Source organism: Triticum urartu, chromosome 6A, assembly GCF_056163025.1.
Source record: "Triticum urartu cultivar PI428250 chromosome 6A, HENAU_Tu73, whole genome shotgun sequence".
NCBI lineage: Eukaryota > Viridiplantae > Streptophyta > Magnoliopsida > Poales > Poaceae > Triticum > Triticum urartu.
This window is the reverse complement of record NC_141878.1, coordinates 92,854,154-92,872,582: the sequence shown is the minus strand read 5'-3', so window position 1 is coordinate 92,872,582 and position 18,429 is coordinate 92,854,154. Positions and strand designations below refer to the sequence as shown.

Below are 18,429 nucleotides of genomic sequence, written 5' to 3'. Positions count from 1 at the left end.
GGTTTTAACCCGGCGGCTATGATAACGACGTAGATTTTGCTGGTAAATCGCTGATCGAGCTGCTGCGATGTCACGCTCCTCATCCAACAGATCAAGTGCTTCTTGTCGTGCTTTTTCATTGTCAGCTTCAACATAAGCTGCCACACGAGGTGAGTCATGATGGATGTCACTAGGGAGAATTGCCTCTGCTCCATAAACCATGAAGAAAGGTGTGTATCTCGTAGATCTGTTCGGGGTGGTATTGATGCTCCATAACACGGAAGGTAACTCCTCCACCCAACAACCCGGCGTCCTCTGCAGGGGAACCATAAGCCGGGGTTTGATGCCTTTCAGGATCTCTTGGTTTGCTCTCTCAGCTTGACAATTGGATTGAGGGTGAGGTACTGATGATACATCAAGCCGGATGTGCTCACATTGACAAAATTCTTCCATAGCACCTTTAGAGAGATTAGTGCCATTGTCTGTTATAATGCTGTGTCGAAAGCCAAAACGGAAGATCACCTTCTTCATGAATTGAACCGCCATTATGGCATCACACTTACTGATCGGCTCTACCTCTACCCACTTAGTGAACTTATCAACCGCCACCAAAAGATGGGTTTTCTTATCCTTGGATCTTTTGGAAGGCCCAACCATATCGAGCCCCCAAACTGCGAACGGCCAAGTAATTGGAATCATCCTCAATTCTTGAGCCGGCACATGGGCTCGACGTGTAAATTTCTAACATCCATCACACCTACCAACGAGGTCCTCTACATCAGCATGAGTTGTTAGCCAATAAAACCCATGATGGAAAGCTTTAGCCACAAGGGACTTTGAACCGACATGATGACCACAATCTCCTTCATGAATTTCTCGTAAGATCTCACAGCCCTCTTCTGGAGAAACACAACGCTGAAACGCCCCTGTGACATTGCGATGATGTAACTCTCCATTAACAATCGTCATTGACTTAGATCACCGGGTTATCTGCCTGGCCAAAGTTTCAACCTCAGGTAACTCGCCCCAGGTCATATAGGCCAGATAAGGGACTGTCCGATCTGGGATTATATGAAGACCCGCCAACAACTGAGCCTCCGGGTCAGGAACAGCCAAATCCTCCTCTATAGGAATCTTAACCGAGGGGTTATGCAATACGTCCAGAAAGACATTAGGTGGCACCGGCTTACGTTGAGAGCCCAGCCGGCTTAAAGCGTCTTCTGCTTCGTTTTTCCTCTGATCAACGTGCTCAACTTGATAACCTTTGAAGTGACCAGCAATAACGTCCACCTCTCGCCGATAAGCCGCCATGAGTGGATCCTTAGAATCCCAAGTACTAGAGACTTGTTGAGCCACCAAATCCGAGTCGCCGAAGCATCTAACCCGGCTTAAGTTCATTTCCTTAGCCATTCGAAGACCGTGGAGTAAGGCCTCATACTCAGCTGCATTGTTAGTACAAGGAATCATCAAACGAAGAACATAGCAAAATTTATCACCTCGAGGGAAGCAAGAATAACTCCAGTCCCCGAGCCCTCCAATTGCCTGGACCCATCAAAGTGAATAGTCCAATATGTGTTATCTGGCTTTTCCTCAGGCATCTGCAGCTCTGTCCAATCGTTGACGAAGTCCACCAGCACTTGAGACTTGATGGCCATGCGAGGCACATATTTTAACCCGTGAGGCCCAAGCTCAATGGCCCACTTGGCGACCCGGCCAGTTGCTTCCCTGTTTTGGATGATATCTCCCAAAGGAGCAGAGCTGACCACGGTAATGGGATGGCCCATGAAATAATGTTTAAGCTTCCGGTTGGCCAAGAACACCCCATATACAAGCTTATGCCAGTGTGGATACCTCTGCTTGGACTCAATAAGAACTTCACTGATATAGTAAACCGGCCTTTGAACCGGATGTTCCTTTCCTGCCTCCTTTCTTTCTACCACAATAGCAACACTGACAGCCCGGCTATTAGCAGCCACATATAACGACGAAGGATCCTTATCAATAGGGGTTGCGAGTATTGGCGACTCAACCAGCTGCTTTTTTAAATCCTCAAACACTGCATCGGCAGCCTCACTCCAGACAAAGTTATCTGTCTTTTTCATCATCTGATACAGAGGGATAGCCTTCTCCCCCAACCGGCTTATGAACCGGCTTAACGCTATGATACGACCCGCCAGACGTTGTACATCATTAATACATGCCGGCTTAGCCAGAGAGGTAATAGCTTTGATCTTCTCCGGATTAGCTTGAATTCCTCTGTTAGACACCAAAAATCCCAGGAGTTTGCCTGCCGGCACACCAAAAACACACTTGGCCGGGTTAAGCATCATTTTGTATACCCGGAGATTGTCAAAGGTTTCCTTCAAATCATCTATCAGTGTCTGTCTCTCTCTGGATTTCACCACAATATCATCCACATAGGCATGAACATTACGCCCAATTTGGTTATGAAGGCAATTTTGCACACACCTCTGATAAGTTGCCTGGGCACTCTTGAGCCCAAAAGGCATAGACACATAGCAGAAGGTCCCAAAGAGAGTTATGAAAGTCGTCTTCTCCTGGTCCTTAACTGCCATCTTGATCTGATGATAACCAGAATAAGCATCGAAAAAAGTCAAATGCTCACAACCTGTTGTAGCATCAATAATCTGATCAATACGAGGGAGAGCAAAAGGATCAGCCGGACAAGCCTTATTTAAATCTGTGTAGTCTACACACATACGCCAAGTGCCATTTTTCTTAAGTACCAGCACCGGATTAGCCAACCACTCAGGAGGAAAACTTCAATGATAAACCCAGCTGCCAGGAGCCGGGCTACTTCCTCTCCAATGGCCTTCCGTCTCTCCTCATTAAAATGGCGAAGAAACTGTTTGACCGGTTTAAACTTTGGATCAATATTAAGAGTGTGCTCAGCGAGTTCTCTCAGTACACCCGACATGTCTAAAGGCTTCCATGCAAAGATGTCTCGGTTCTCACGGATGAACTCAATGAGCGCGCTTTCCTATTTCGGATCCAAATTAGCACTGATGCTGAACTGCTTGGATAAGTCGCCAGAAACAAAATCAACCATCTTGGTATCATCTGTTGATTTAAACTTTAACACCGGATCATGCTCTGTGGTTGGCTTTTTTAAGGACGTCATATCTGCCGGGTCAACATTGTCCTTGTAAAATTTTAACTCCTCCGTTGCACAAACTGACTCAGCATAAGCCGCATCCCCCTCTTCACACTCCAGAGCTATCCCACGGCTCCCATGCACTGTAATGGTTCCTCTGTGACCCGGCATCTTGGCATAAGCCGGCCGTCCAAACGGAGCGTGATATGGGCTGTGAATCTTGACCATTTCAAAGGTCAATGTTTCTGACCTAGAATATGATCATCTCCAAAAACAACTTCCAGAGCTATCTTACCGACTGGATATGTCGACTTACCAGGCACCACGCCATGGAAAATAGTGTTTGATGGCTTAAGATTTTTATCAGTCAACCCTATGTGACGGAAAGTTTCATAATAAAGGATATTGATGCTGCTCCCTCCGTCCATGAGTACCTTGGTAAACTTATACCCTCCGACCTGCGGTGCAACCACCAAAGCCAAATGACCCAGATTATCAACCCGGGGTGGATGATCTTCCCGACTCCACACGATGGGCTGCTCGGACCAACGTAGATGGCGAGGAACTGCCGGCTCAACAGCATTGTCTAATCTCTTATGAAGCTTCTGGTCACGCTTACACAAGCTAGTGGTAAACACATGATATTGCCCACTATTCAATTGCTTCGGGTTGCTCTGCTAACCATATTGTTGTTGTTGCTGAACCCCTTGATTACTCTACTGGTTGTAACCACCCTGGTTGTTGTGATTACCTTGATTTCCCTGAAAACCAGAGTTAGAACCGCCACCACCATAACCCGGACCGTGAGAGCCGGGCCCAGAACCGCCACCTAGCCCATGGCTGTCATGGAAAAGATTTGAATTTTTGTACTCCTTCATGATGTGACAATCCTTCCATAGATGCTCAGATGGTCTTTCTTTCGTACCATGTCGTGGGCAGGGCTGATTCAACATACGCTCAAGATTGATACCGGATCCGCCAGTTTGTGGGGGCGGTTTACCCTTACGATGCTGACCATTACTCTACGCATTTGTGTTAGCCACAAAGTCAAAACTATTATCAGCTTTGCGCTTACCGTTGCCTCCCGGGTTATACTGCTGCCCCTTAGCGTTGATGCTCCTCTTCCCCTTCCCCGCCTTATCATCATCAGACTCGGGGTCTTTGCCTCTTTGGTACTATCAGAGTTAGCATATTTAACCAGAGCCGCCATGAGCGTTCCCATGTCATTACAGTGGCGTTTGAGCCGCCCTAATTCCTGCTTCAAGGGCGTGAAACGGCAGTTGTTCTCCAACATCAACACCGCTGAGTCGGCATTGATGCGATCTGACGAGTGTAAGATTGTTAAGACCCGGCGGACCCAATGGGTTGTTGATTCGCCTTCTTCCTGAACACAAGCAGCCAGATCCACAATCGACATGGGCTGTTTACACGTATCTTTGAAGTTCTGGATAAACCGGGTTTTCAACTCGGCCCATGACCCGATGGAATTGGCAGGAAGCCCCTTTCAACCAGGTGTGGGTCGCTCCTTCTAACATCAGGGGAAAATACTTAGCACACGCAGCCTCACTGACGTCCAGCAACTCCATAGCCATCTCATAACTCTCTATCCATGCCTCAGGACTTAAATCCGTTGTATAGTTTGGCACTTTGCGAGGTCCTTTGAAATCTGTGGGCAAACGCTCATTACGTAGATCCGGCGCCAAGCATGGCACGCCCAAGTTTCTAAAGGTTAAACCTGGCTCCACAGAGGTGGTCAGACGAACCGGAGTTGGCTGACGAGCTGCATATTGAGCCGCCAGCTCAGCCTCTCGACGAGCTCTACCTTGATCCACCACATCCTGAGCATTTGCACCACCGCCCGTCGGGTCATGCCCACGGGGCGGGTTACGGTTCTGCCCACTGCTTGATACGGCCGGCTCATCGAGATGCATGCTGTAACTCCGGCTCGGACGAGGGGTAGAATGAACTTGATTGCGGCTGTAAGAATAAGCCTGCTGTTGAACCAGCGCTGTCTGAAGAAGATCTCTAGCCCTCCGTGTCTCAACTGTCGTTGGCGATTCACCTTCAATCGAGATAGCTGCCAATCGAGATGTTGCAGCGATCATGTTATCCAAAGGGTTGGAATAATGAACCGGTGGCGTCGCCACGTGCTGTGGCGGGTTATTGTTCTGACGAGGTGGATCCACCATGCGCGGCTGAACCGGCGTCCCCATCCTAGGTGCCTCGGCCCGGTTTACCCCCGCCGGGTTACTGGTTCCTGCCCCTGGCGTGTTAAAAAGATTTCTTGCCTCGTAAACCGACGGCAAACGGGCCTGATGCCTCATCCTCATGACATCGTTTGAAGTATTCTGATCCAACATGAGCCGGTAAGACTCCGCCTGAATCCGTTGTGACTGGGCATCCAAAGCGGTCCGCTCTTCGGCCATCATGGCACTTTCAGCGTTTAACTCCTCCTTGGCCTGTGTTATCTCATTACGCAGTTTTGTGATCGCCGCATTGTGCTGATCTTGATCCGCCGGGCTAACCACCGTTGTTAACAGCATCGTCAATTTATCCAGCAAATCAGTTAAAGCCTGAGCCGGCGGGCGCTCAGGGCCTCCTGCCCCGGTAGCCGCTGCCGCCCCTGACCCGGAAACCAGCTCCGCCGCGGTTGATGAGCGATGTACGGGCTGTGTACCAGTCATGAAAATTGCAACCCGATTCGGCGGCTCACGAGGGTCCGGAATACTGCCGCCATCAGAACAGCCCCCAAGCCGGCCGTCTGGCAGTTGATACAAAGACTTTGTCTCACCGGTGGATGACTCGCCATCAGAATAAACGAAGGTTTCATCACCAGATGCCCGCCTATCTTCAGATTCCACTCCATGGATAAATCCCACGAAGGCACGCTTCATGGCAGGCCGAACCCGGGCGGGTCTCGCACGCTAAGCCGTCTCGATGATGTCGGTGTAGATATCCGGCTCAGGGCCCGGTTCGCCGATCTTGCCGATGAAGACGTGGATTCCACCAAAGGGGACCCGGTACCCGTACTCAATTGAGCCGGCCTCGGGGCCCCAACCTGCGTCGTCAATGTAGAGCTTGCCGCGGCGACTCTTGGTCATCCGGCCCACGGCGTATCCCTTGATCCCTTCGAAGCTACCCTTTAAGAACTCGAAACCATCAGGTGATAGCCCCACGATGAGCGCCAACTGTCGTGGAATTGTCACGGCAGATGTCCTAGTGAAAGGACTTAGTCGTGGAGACATCGCGTTGAGGTTAGCTTAAAGGGGTTAATCATGACAAAGGACACGAGGAGTTTATACTGGTTGGTCCCCTTACGATGAAGGTAAAAGCCTAATCCAGTTTGAGGTTGGTATTGCTAGGGTTTCGATGAGCGAGGAGCGAATACGCTTGACCCGGCTCTCGATCTGTTGTTTCTTGTCCTAAGTCGCCGCTAGGTCGTCCCCTTATATACACGGGTTGACGCCCTGCGGCCCTCAAAGTCCCGGCCGGCTTATACAACGTATCCGGCTCGGTGACCTTTCACATATGCCTTACAATACAAGTTTACTTACATGGCGGTTTATACTCATGGGCTTTAAGCCGCCTTCGGGTCTGGGCCCTCTACTAAGGCTATCTATGAATCGCCATGTGCCTTTGGGCTTCATTGTGTTGAGTCTTCATAGGGATGACCCGGCCCCTCCTGGGCGGGTCATACCTAATAGTTATATCCCCAACAGTTACCGTTACTATTATCAAAACTTTCATATTACTTTGCTACTGACCACTTTGTTGCAAATAATTAATCTCCAGGTGTGGTTGAATTGACAACTCAACTGCTAATACCTTCAAATATTCTTTGGCTCCCCTTGTGTCGAATCTATAAATTTGGGTTGAATACTCTACCCTCGAAAGCTGTTGCGATCCCCTATACTTGTGGGTTATCACCTCACCATCAACTTCTCAAAAACCACTCTAGCCACTCTCCACACAAATGATACCATGGCCACTGCCACTACCCTTGCCATGGGCTCCTTGTTGGGGAACGTAGCAGAAATTCAAAATTTTCCTACGTGTCACCAAGATCTATCTATGGAGAAACCAGCAATGAGGGAAGGAGAGTGCATCTACATACCCTTGTAGATCGCTAAGCGGAAGCGTTCAAGAGAACGGGGTTGAGGGAGTCGTACTCGTCGTGATCCAAATCACCGGAGATCCTAGTGCCGAACGGACGGCACCTCCGCGTTCAACACACGTACAGCCCGGTGACGTCTCCCATGCCTTGATCCAGCAAGGAGAGAGGGAGAGGTTGAGGAAGACTCCATCCAGCAGCAGCACAACGGCATGGTGGTGGTGGAGGAGCGTGGTACTCCAGCAGGGCTTCGCCAAGCATCGCAAGAGACGAGGAGGGAGAGGGGTAGGGCTGCGCCAAGAAGGAGAGGAACTCGTGTGTCTTAGGCAGCCCAAACCTCAAGTATATATAGGGGGAGGGGAGGGGATGCGCCCCCACCTAGGGTTCCCTCCCTAGGGGTGGCGGCAGCCCCCAGATCCCATCTGGGTGGCAGCCACAAGGGGAGGGGGAAAGGCGCACCTGGGGTGGGCCTTAGGGCCCATCTGCCCTAGGGTTTGCCCCCCTTCCCTCTTGGAGGCGCCTTGGGCCTTGGTGGGGGGCGCACCAGCCCACCTGGGGCTGGTCCCCTCCCACACTTGGCCCATGCAGCCCTCCGGGGCTGGTGGCCCCACTTGGTGGACCCCCGGACCCCTCCGGTGGTCCCGGTACACTACCGGTAAAACCCGAAACTTTTCCGGTGACCAAAACAGGACTTCCCATATATAAATCTTTACCTCCGGACCATTCCGGAACTCCTCGTGACGTCCGGGATCTCATCCAGGACTCCGAACAACATTCGATAACCACGTATATCTATTCCTTATAACCCTAGCGTCATCAAACCTTAAGTGTGTAGACCCTACGGGTTCGGGAACCATGCAGACATGACCGAGACGTTCTTCGGTCAATAACCAACAGCGGGATCTGGATACCCATGTTGGTTCCTACATGTTCCACGATGATCTCATCGGATGAACCACGATGTCGAGGATTCGATCAATCCCGTATACAATTCCCTTTGTCTAGCGGTACGATACTTGCCCGAGATTCGATCGTCGGTATCCCGATACCTTGTTCAATCTCGTTACTGGCAAGTCTCTTTACTCGTTCCGTAACACATCATCCCGTGATCAACTCCTTGGTCACATTGTGCACATTATGATGATGTCCTACCGAGTGGGCCCAGAGATACCTCTCCGTTTACACGGAGTGACAAATCCCAGTCTCGATTCGTGCCAACCCAACAGACACTTTCGGAGATACCCGTAGTGCACCTTTATAGCCACCCAGTTATGTTGTGATGTTTGGCACACCCAAAGTATTCCTACGGTATCCGGGAGTTGCACAATCTCATGGTCTAAGGAAATGATACTTGACATTAGAAAAGTTTTAGCATGCGAACTACACGATCTTGTGCTATGCTTAGGATTGGGTCTTGTCCATCACATCATTCTCCTAATGATGTGATCCCGTCATCAACGACATCCAATGTCCATGGTCAGGAAACCGTAACCATCTATTGATCAACGAGCTAGTCAACTAGAGGCTTACTAGGGACATGGTGTTGTCTATGTATCCACACATGTAACTGAGTTTCCTATCAATACAATTCTAGCATGGATAATAAACGATTATCATGAACAAGGAAATATAATAATAATCAATTTATTATTGCCTCTAGGGCATATTTCCAACACTCCTCCCGCGCACCCTTCCCTCAAACATACCTCGGCCTACCTCTTGCCCCAACTAAACCTCCTCCCAATGCCTTCGCTTCGTTGATAGAATGATCTCGCAAATTAATGACGGGCTGGCATGCTAAACTGCTTGACAAAGGTGATCGTCTCATTCTCATCTTCGCGGTTCTAGACTCCCTCCTTACCTACTTCATGTCGGTGTTTCGCATTCAAAAAAAACTTGAAACCATCGACTCCCTAAGAAGGGCTTTCTTTTGGGCGGGGGAAGATGCTTGCTCAGGAGCTCAATGCCTCATTGCATGGAAAATTTCTGCTTACCTAAAAAATTTGGTGGTTTAGGGCTAAAAAACCTGCATGTCCAAAACAATTGTTTACTCGTGAAATTTGCAGCCAAAGCCCTCTCTTCTGCACCGGCACCTTGGCTAGAATGGCTAGACCTTCAACACCCAAACGCGCTCTAGTCTCCTCGTCCCCATAAACCTGTTTTCTTTGCCGCACAATTTCACAGCAAATCCCCACCCTTTAGACAATTTCTTTTGTTCTGACAAACAGTGGCTCTCATACGTATTTCTGGCTTGACACTTGGTTGACCCCAAAACCTCTAGCTACCACCTTTCCCCACCTCTTCTCACAGTCCAACCTAGAGCTGGTTAACGTGGCTAATATCTTGCGTTCCGGTATCGAAGCTAACCTCCGTAATCATCTCTCCCTTACGGCAGAACAAGAGCTTGTTTCGCTTTTGGCTATTTTGCAGGACTTCGTGCCTTCGGCGAAGGAAGATCAAAGGTTCCTACATCGAGGTCATGACTTCACCAAGCACGCGTACGGCGCCCTCATGGCTAGGCCAGAAAACGATCCCATTGCCCCTCTCATCTGGTGCTCCAAGGCTCCTCGCAAGCTAATTTTTTTTGCTTGGCTACTCTTCAAGGACCGCCTCAACACTAGGGTTAACCTTGCCCACAAGCATATCATCTCCTCTGACATATGCCCCCGGTGTGATAGGCTACCCAAAGACTCCATGCACCTCTTCGTCACATGCCCACTTGCCAATAGGATATGGCAACGAATCGGTGTCCTGCCACAGACCGACGACATCACTGAGCTTTGGGATACTCCTCTACCCCATCACCTCCCCCAAAAAGCATGCTCCCTGGTCCTCATGTCACTACTATGGAAGATCTGGGAAGCATGTAATGATATGTTGTTTAGGAGTGTTGATCAATGTTCTGTAATAACCCTTAGGCCCTTATTGCTGATTTGGATCTTTGGTCACACCGTCTCATGGAGACAAGTGACAAGGAGGACGTCTTCTCGTGGCGTTCCTACCTCTTTGCACGCTGCATCATGCCTATGTAATTCTGTACTTGCTGCTTCGGCGGCCTTTGAGTAATATATTCAGGTGGGGAGCTCCCCCCTGTGATTCTCAACAAAAAAAAATGCAGCGTAGTATTTATTTGGGTCAGATAAGTATAGTTCTTTAGTTTATTTAGATCTGACTTGCCAGATCTCGGAAATCAACATAAGAAAATAAGGGAAGTTATGAACACTAACAAATCCATGTTGTAAGGATGAAGGTCATGCACCCTATCCAATCTAACACTCCTCTAACCCAACGCTTCAACACCGAATGGTTGCCGGCGTCATACCGCTACAACAATGACGCCCGCCGCCAGACCGCGCTGCCTCACCACAAGGTCAATCCAGCAATTTCTCGCGCCGCCGAGTCAACCTGACAATCAGTCTTTATAGGCTCCCGCAGTGCTGGTTCCCGCCATGGTGGCCTCCTTCTCCATGATGTGTGTGTGGGGGGGGGGGGGGGGGGGCAGTAATCACACTGTGTCTGAACATTGGCCCGAACTTGGACATGGACACCCTACGCGAGTACTTGGGTCTGTGCCACGTAATTGCGGTAGTGGAGCTTGACCCGGACACTCCGAACAGACTATGCTGCGCCTGTGAAAGAGAAGGTGAGTTCTTAGTGAGATCGGCGTACGCGGGAAAGTATGTGGGTAGGGAGATTAATCCATCTACGGTGTTCACGTGGAAATCTAGAGTACCATTGTAGTGCTGTTTCTTGATCTGGTTGGCGTTGAAGAACCGATGCTGGACCACCGATCGGCTGGCGAGACGAGGTTTGCCACACCAGGACTCTTGCCCCTTCTGCAACCAGTGCGATGAAATGATTAGCCACCTACTATCGGGATGTGTGTTTGCAAGAAAGGTCTGGCGTAAGGTATGTCAAGCTCTTGGCAGGTGCTGGACGATGTCATCAAAAGGCTTGGCGCCATGCTTCAGCAGCTCACACATCAGGTCGGCCTCATTGGTGATACACACTTGAAACCAACGTTTTGCATTAGTCAAAAGACCATAGAAAGAATCAAAGAAAATACCCTATGGTTCTACCCAAAACAACAACTAATGCTCACAGTTTAAGACTTCCAGGGTAACCATTGTTTTAAAAGCAACAGATCACGAACTCAGGTTCATGGTGTATTGCTAGATATGTTGCTTGTCAACTTGCAAAAAAAATCAACATATATTGGCCATGAAATGTGTCAGATGGACAAGGATTTCAACTACGATAAAACAGAAGTGTGGAGCCAAAGACGGGAAACCTTGAAACATGCAATTAACTCTTACAACTACTCCCTCCGTTCCAAAATAGATGACTCAACTTTGAATTAACTTTAGTACAAAGCTAGTACAAAGTTGGTTCATCTATTTTGGAACGGAAGGAGTAGCAGTTACCAAAATTTGTTGCGTAGCTGCCAAAATACAAACACCATCCGGGAAGTAGTATTTTCAAGATTACATGAGAGACGAGATGGATTGCCCTAAACTTGTGACGAGTGAGTATACGTCACCATGATAACAGGACAGTGGGATGAAAAAAGTTATTTCAGCACCCCCACTCCCACCCTCACCCTTTCTCATTTGACATTATTTTCTTAATAGCAGAAAGCAGCACACATTCGGCCACTAGCATTCAGAGAGGAATACCACTCCAGTGGTACAATACATAAAAAATATATTTATTTGGTTAGTTCAGGCAAGGGAAGGCACATACCACAATATCAACTGCAGAAGGAAGAGACAATTCACTCCCGGTGCCACAGATTGAAAGTGCAAACTCCTTGATAAGGCTACTCTGAATGATAGTGCTGACTTGTAAGGTGTCATCCACACTCCATTGCACTCGAGTTTTCCACTCGGATAGGAGATCATCCTCCATCTTGAGACACTACATGGAAAAAAAGCGAGTTTGAAATATGTTAGTGCAAGCAGTTTCAGTTAGATAATCGATGGTTTAGTAAGGAAGCAAGAGGGTTACTTACAAATTTGACAACAGCAGCACCCATGTCGGCAGCAGTGGCAATTTGCGATCCCACATGATTTAGGTTGGAAGAAGCATCGGCAACAAAGTCATAAGCATTGTGTTTGTAATACTCCTCAAGATGGCTGCAGTAGTCCGGCCACTTAGCGGAACCATACGGTGGTAGCAGCCCTTCCCACCCCAATAGTTTCACCCTAAGATCTTCTGAAACAAAACAATACCCGAAAACATTACATATAAAGCATATTGCAAGGGTAATATGAAGAGCCCATAGTAACCACAATTTTGGTGATTAGCTTCTCTGTTACCTTCTTTCCTCTTACTCTTTTCACCACCTTTAATCTTTCTCTGATACTGAGAATTCAATACATCTGCAATGCCAGCCCTGCTGATAATAATACAGTGAAATGGTACAGTATATCACAATGCTTATCAGCAAGTAACAAACTAATTTTCTTAAACATCATATAGCTGCATCAAGAAAGGAGAAAAAAAGGGTGGAAAATCCATACCCGGTGGTGTTTGCTGCTGCATCAGCAGCAACATCGTCCCCATCACCACCAGAACCATTACTATTAGCAGGTTCTTCCTTATCAATCTTGTGCCTAGAAGCAGCAGCAGCAGCAGCAGAACACTCTTATAGTATGTTGATCATAAGACTCAAGGTACTGTAACGGACCATGCGGCTGTCCACAAACTCCTCAGGTTCAACATCATCAGAGAAATTAACAGGCTTATTTTCAATCAACCAAGCAGACATCATTTCAGCCTCCTTTGCCATACCCTTAAAATTGAAGAAACCCATCAGTTTGCAGATGGTGCCTACAAGCTACTAGTAAGAACAAAATTACGGAAAGCGCAGTTCATAAGGCTCGAGAATTGATGGGTAATAATATTAAGTTTGACAGATAGCTCGTAAGGTTCATAGGTCATTGCCATTTTGAAAGATGGATATATAGATGATAATATAAGGTGTTTATTTAAGGAGGGCACATACCAACATGGCAGCGGAGGCAGCAACAGAATTTTCCTAAGTGCAGTTCATAAGGCCCAAGGCACACATGCGTATCTCTATGCACTGATCGACTAAGTAATCATCACTGGGATCAGCGCCACACCCATTCAGCAACTCATGCAACAGGTCAGCCACCTTGGCAATACACTTGAAAATCATTGTTTTGCGTTAGTATGATGACCATTAAAAATCCAAGCAAAACAACCAGTATGACATCTAACTCGTCAAAGCGAATTTGGGTGCCAATTTAACCTTTATATATAAACAAAAAACCGCCAAGTACCTCCTATCATGGTTTTCACTTTCAGTGAGATTTCAATGAAATTTACTGAATTTCATTCATTTCAGCAGACACTGAAATATTTACGTTTCAGCCAAAATATTTCGGCAATTTTAGTAGTATACTGGAGTTCGAATATTTTTCAAAATATTTTTTGAAAATTTCAAATATCTAATTGAATTCAAGTGAATATTTCGGCCCTTTGGCCGAAATGCAAATTGAAATCACTGGATTTTCGGTGATTCCGGTTGGTGCTGAAATTTTCCGAAAACTGAAATTGAAAACCATGCCTCCTCTATAATGTACCCAAATATCTCAAGTATTAGTTTAATTAAGGTCTATGCACCATGTTGGATAGTGCCAGTCCAACCTACCCACATGAATCACAAAGGAAACAATAAGAATTGACGAACCAGGATACATTTACTGTCTTGCAGCTACTCCCTACTCCAACACAGTAAACAAATACTTTAGCAATGTTTTGACTAAAATGAAACCAGATAGGATGTTTTCCCTCTTTTCACTGAAGCTAGTTGTCTGTGTCAGTAACATTAGGTAATTAGGATGCAGAGAAAGGACCACATAACATTTCATGGTCAAATGCAAGCAAAAAAGTTTGGGGCATTGCTGCCAGGTGAGGAACTTACAAATAAAGCAGCTTTGGAAACATCAGAAATGCTGCAAAGTGCGTGTGCACGCTTGTGGATCAGGCAACTCAGGATGATTGCTTTCCTCGTCGGTAAGATCATCGGCTTTTGAGATTTCGTCCGGTACGTCCACTCAGACACAAGTTGCTTTTCCTTGCTGATACACTGCTTCAAACCATCAGACAATCATCAAAATTTACGTTAGCATACAACACAGCCCAAGTAAAAATTAAAAGGAGCAGGATGTGATTGGTGGTTTGGTAAACGGGTTGCCAGAGAGAGGGGGGGGGGGGGGGGGGGTACTTACAGTCTCAGTGAGAGCAGCCATGCTTCCAACTGCGGCAATGTTGCGACGGTTATACTCCTCAAGGTAGGTGCTATATAGTCAGAGCACAAAATGGAACGATCTTTTGCTAGCAGTCTGTCCCATCCCCATAATTTCTCCAAGAAAACTTTCAGACAAGTAGAAATCATCGTCAGATATGGTGGCATAAACTTGATTTATGTTTGTCGAACAGATGAAAAAATAACAAGGAAGGAAATAAAATAATCACTACAATAGCAAGCAAGGAGAGTGAAGGTCGAAGGAATGCTAAACTTCAATTACCATGGTACTTGATAATACTTGACGGCGGCCTCTCCTTCCTGTATCTACCGTCCTTCTTATCCTCCTCCATCTCCTTGATCATACTAGTAAAATAGTTCGTATCTGCCTCTTCTTTCCTGCGCTTGGCCTCCATCTGCTTCTTCGAGAAGTCGTCCAAACGCCTGCGCTTGGCCTCCATCTACTTCTTCCCCGTGTCGTCCAAACGCAAGGAGCGCTCTGATCGTGCCTCGGCTTCAAAGTTCTCGCAGAGATGACCCCGGTCTGACTGATCTAGGGTTTCCTTCCCGTGGACAGGGATGGAAAAGGATGGGGAGGAAGAAGAGGCAGATACGGACTACAGTATTTTACTTGATCGGCCACGGCCGTCGGATGCTATTAAACAGACAAGATCGAATACGTTTGCGTCCCTGATTTTACTTTCGCCGGCGATTAGTCTGCTTTCTTGCGCCGGCCGGCCTAATTAAGCAGAGGAGGAGGAGGGATTCGAACAGGGGCAGATCCAGTAAGGTCGATCCAAATAGTGCAGTGCAGCCGGATCATCAAGAAGCCTAGTTGTTGGTCCGATCAGCCATGACAAAGAAAAGACGTCGTCGCAGACGTCGCAATGTAAGTACTGTTATTACTGTTGTGCCTGATTGGTATTTGTACATACGTACTTCACACGAAAGGAAAGGTTCTTCCTAAAAGGGCCGATTATCCGTTGTTCCGGGTAAACGCAGCACAGCAAGCAACTCGCAACAAAGACGCCGCCGGCAGTGCGGAAGAAGACGGAGACAGGCTTAGCGAGCTGCCCAACGACCTTCTGCTCAACATTCTGGAGAGGGCGGACACGCTGGACGCAGTAAGGGCCTGCGTCCTCTCGAGGCGAATGATGAAGCTCATCACCATGCTCTCGCGGTTCTTCCTGAGCTGCAGTTCCGTTCCAGGCCACCATGACAGTGCTCGTATTTTCGACCCCGCTGAATTTTTCAGAATCAACAGTGCCATGGCTCATGTGACGGATAACATCTTGCGCACAAGGAGCCCGGAGATCACCATCAGCAAGCTCCAAATCAGATTCATCCTGACGCAACGTGATTCTTACATGATTGGCGAATCCGTCGCCCGCGCCATGGCAACGCAGAAGGTTGATGCGGCTGAGTTTCAGATCTTGACAGAGAAGGCTTATTTGGAGTGCTCTCCTGCCGATCTTCTCGACCATGCCAAGAAGTTCAATGGTTTTCTCGGTGCTTGCCCGGATGCGTTCGCTGGCCTCAGGCGCCTGCGTCTGCGCAACATGAGGTTTGCTGAACCGGACATACCCAATATCCTCAGCGCTTGCAAGCTCTTGGAGTCTTTGCATCTGACCCACTGCGACTCGGGGAAGAATTCCGTGCTGCGGGTAGAACATGATCAGCTTACTGAGCTCAAGGTCGAGGTTGGGAAATTTGAGATAGTTGAGCTGGCATGTCTACCAAAACTCCAACAGGTGAGCTATAACAATTGGTTCAACTCTCATAAAGATCCCCTGTATTTTGGTTTTGTACCACAGCTTTCAAAGTTGTGGCTTGCTAAAACGGGCCGCCGATCGACTAGGACTCTTCAGTTAAGCCAGCTCCTTGGTAATGTTCCTTCCATAAGCGATCTGCATCTGGATTTTCAAAGTGAAAAGGTACTGATTAATCATTTGAATTATATATATGTAAATGACAATAGTAGCTTAAGTTGGTCTTCTCCGCCGCTTGAGAATGTGATTTATGCAACTTGCACTCACAGTTTGTAAATTGTTTCTTGTTTCCCAGATTTGGGTTCTGCCAGAAAGCCCGAAGCTGCTCAAGCCTGTGCTCAACAAACTACAGCGTTTCAATCTGGATAATCTTCCTGAAGGATGTGATTTAGCTTGGACAATGTTTATTCTTGAAGCTGCACTGTCCCTAAAAGAGATGTGCATCACGGTATGGGAACATTGGTGCAATAGGGTGATGAGAAACAAAGAGTATCAGGAGAGAAATGGTTACTGTGAAAAGGCAGACATGGAGTGGAAGCCACATGCCCCTGATTTCAAGCACAAGAACCTGGTTAAGCTCACCATCTACGGCTTCCAAGCAGACGACATCTTTGTGCGATTCATCAGGTGTGTCATAAAACATGCAGTTAATATGGCAGAGATATCCCTGCATGACAGGAAGGTGTGTCTGCACTGTGGTGACTTGGATCCCAAGATGAAGTGCCCATCGAGATATCCATGGAACGCTGATGAGCACGTGCAGATCATTGAAGAATTGGGGATGTCTTTGCCTGCTATGGTTCGCTTCCTGTCGTAATTGGAAAAAAAAAATGCTGTTTGTAAGCCCTCTGAACTCAGTAATTTCAGTAGTTATTGCGCTTGTACTCTTGCTTCCTCTTAAATTGAAGCTATGTGAACTGTTGGCTAATGGAGGAAATATTTAGTAAATTTTCTGAGTATTCTGGCATTTGTGAATGCTTCCTTTAGGATAAGTTCATAGATACGCGGCTCCGTTTAGAGGTTAGAACCAAGTGCGCTTGATGTGTTGGAACAAGCTGACATGGTCACCTGTCTTTATGCGTACCAGTGTGGAAATAATAGTGGGGTAATGCATTGCGTTCTTACGTTGATGGTAAGGGAAAGCAACATGGTTGCCTTCTTACAAAAGAAACCTACTAGTAGATTTTGTGTTTTGGAATTATGGAGCCTCAGGTCGGGCAGATTATTACAGCAGCTATTCTTTAAATATCCAAACTTAACTGAAGCAAAAGCTAGAAAACCTCGCCATACAGCAAGATGAAAACTATCGTGGCCACGTAGTTGTTATAGCAATAGCTCAAATCACTAGTGTCATTGCTCTGTACGTCAAAGATAACACATATAGCCAGGAGGATCCACAAAGCATAATTTGTTTGGGAACTCAACGCTAGTGTCATTGAAACTTGTTTGTGATAGATTGGTGGTGTTTATCTGTAGCCAAGTGATCTAGGTATAATTTCAAGAGTTCTGACTGGGGCACTCATTTGCCTACAGAATCATGAGTGTGGGCAAATTCAAGTGAACCTGCATCACCTGGGCAACCACCAGTACTACGTCGCCAAGCTCTTCAGGATGACGAACCGCCGCCAAGGCAGGGGCTGCTGCGGCTGCCGCTGCTGCAATGATCCCAAGGAGAAGTGTTTCGCAACGCTCACCGGCATGGAGGTTGCGGGCGGCGACCACGCCGGCAAATGGCATCACATGATGAAGCACAGATCTCTCCAGTACTACTTGGGTGAACACTTCTCTGGGTTGTTACTGGCTTGAGAATTTGGAAATTTATCACTGTCTATTTTTTTGAGTTTGATCACTGTCGACTAAGGTTGGTTAAGAATGGTCAGTTTTGGAGACTATGCTAACTCAAACCTCTCCTGTACTTTGAAACAGAGAGAATGTTAATGATTAATTGAAATTCGTTTTTGTTGTGTATAGTTTTTCTTTCCAAATTTCATCTCTTTGGTTTTCCACATATGTGTAAAGTAACAAGAGCATGTAGAGGATTCTGATGGAGCAAGAATAAATGCACACATTCATGTAGTGCCAAGGCAAGCAAATGCAGCAATGTATGGATAGATAAATAAAATGCACAAACATAGAAGTGACAAAATTAAGAGTGAAAAGGGAAACATACAAGCCAAGA

At 47.2% G+C, this 18,429-nt stretch overlaps 2 protein-coding genes across 2 annotated transcripts; one reads left to right on the top strand and one right to left on the bottom strand.

Annotated features, from left to right (window-relative positions):
• Window positions 1–10,330: 10,330 nt before the first annotated feature.
• LOC147964164 (uncharacterized) lies at window positions 10,331–14,942 on the bottom strand. The gene is made up of 7 exons (XM_087529864.1): window positions 14,765–14,942; window positions 12,728–12,851; window positions 12,524–12,600; window positions 12,217–12,419; window positions 11,949–12,122; window positions 10,939–11,214; window positions 10,331–10,834 (listed from the first exon to the last, which is right to left on the bottom strand). Exons 1-6 carry the CDS (start codon window positions 14,940–14,942, stop codon window positions 11,188–11,190), a joined length of 783 nt encoding a protein of 260 aa, XP_087385990.1. The 3' UTR covers window positions 10,331–10,834; window positions 10,939–11,187.
• A 118-nt stretch (window positions 14,943–15,060) lies between these two features.
• On the top strand, window positions 15,061–18,367 carry LOC125516583 (uncharacterized). Its single transcript, XM_048681970.2, has 3 exons — window positions 15,061–15,103; window positions 15,376–16,415; window positions 16,546–18,367. The coding sequence occupies exons 1-3, from the start codon at window positions 15,061–15,063 to the stop codon at window positions 17,065–17,067; spliced, it is 1,605 nt and encodes a 534-aa protein (XP_048537927.1). The 3' UTR covers window positions 17,068–18,367.
• Window positions 18,368–18,429: the final 62 nt, after the last annotated feature.

Coding starts and splice junctions, on each gene's coding strand:
- LOC125516583 (XM_048681970.2), top strand. CDS start 15,061: ATGGAAAAGGATGGGGAGGAAGAAGAGGCAGATACGGACTACA. Junction 15,104..15,375: donor AGAGGCAGATACGGACTACA/GTATTTTACTTG, acceptor TCGCAATGTAAG/TACTGTTATTACTGTTGTGC. Junction 16,416..16,545: donor TGGATTTTCAAAGTGAAAAG/GTACTGATTAAT, acceptor CTTGTTTCCCAG/ATTTGGGTTCTGCCAGAAAG.
- LOC147964164 (XM_087529864.1), bottom strand. CDS start 14,942: ATGGAGGCCAAGCGCAGGCGTTTGGACGACTTCTCGAAGAAGCAGATG. Junction 12,123..12,216: donor GTGCTGCTGTTGTCAAATTT/GTAAGTAACCCT, acceptor TTTTCCATGTAG/TGTCTCAAGATGGAGGATGA. Junction 11,215..11,948: donor CTTCTGCAGTTGATATTGTG/GTATGTGCCTTC, acceptor GTTGGTTTCAAG/TGTGTATCACCAATGAGGCC.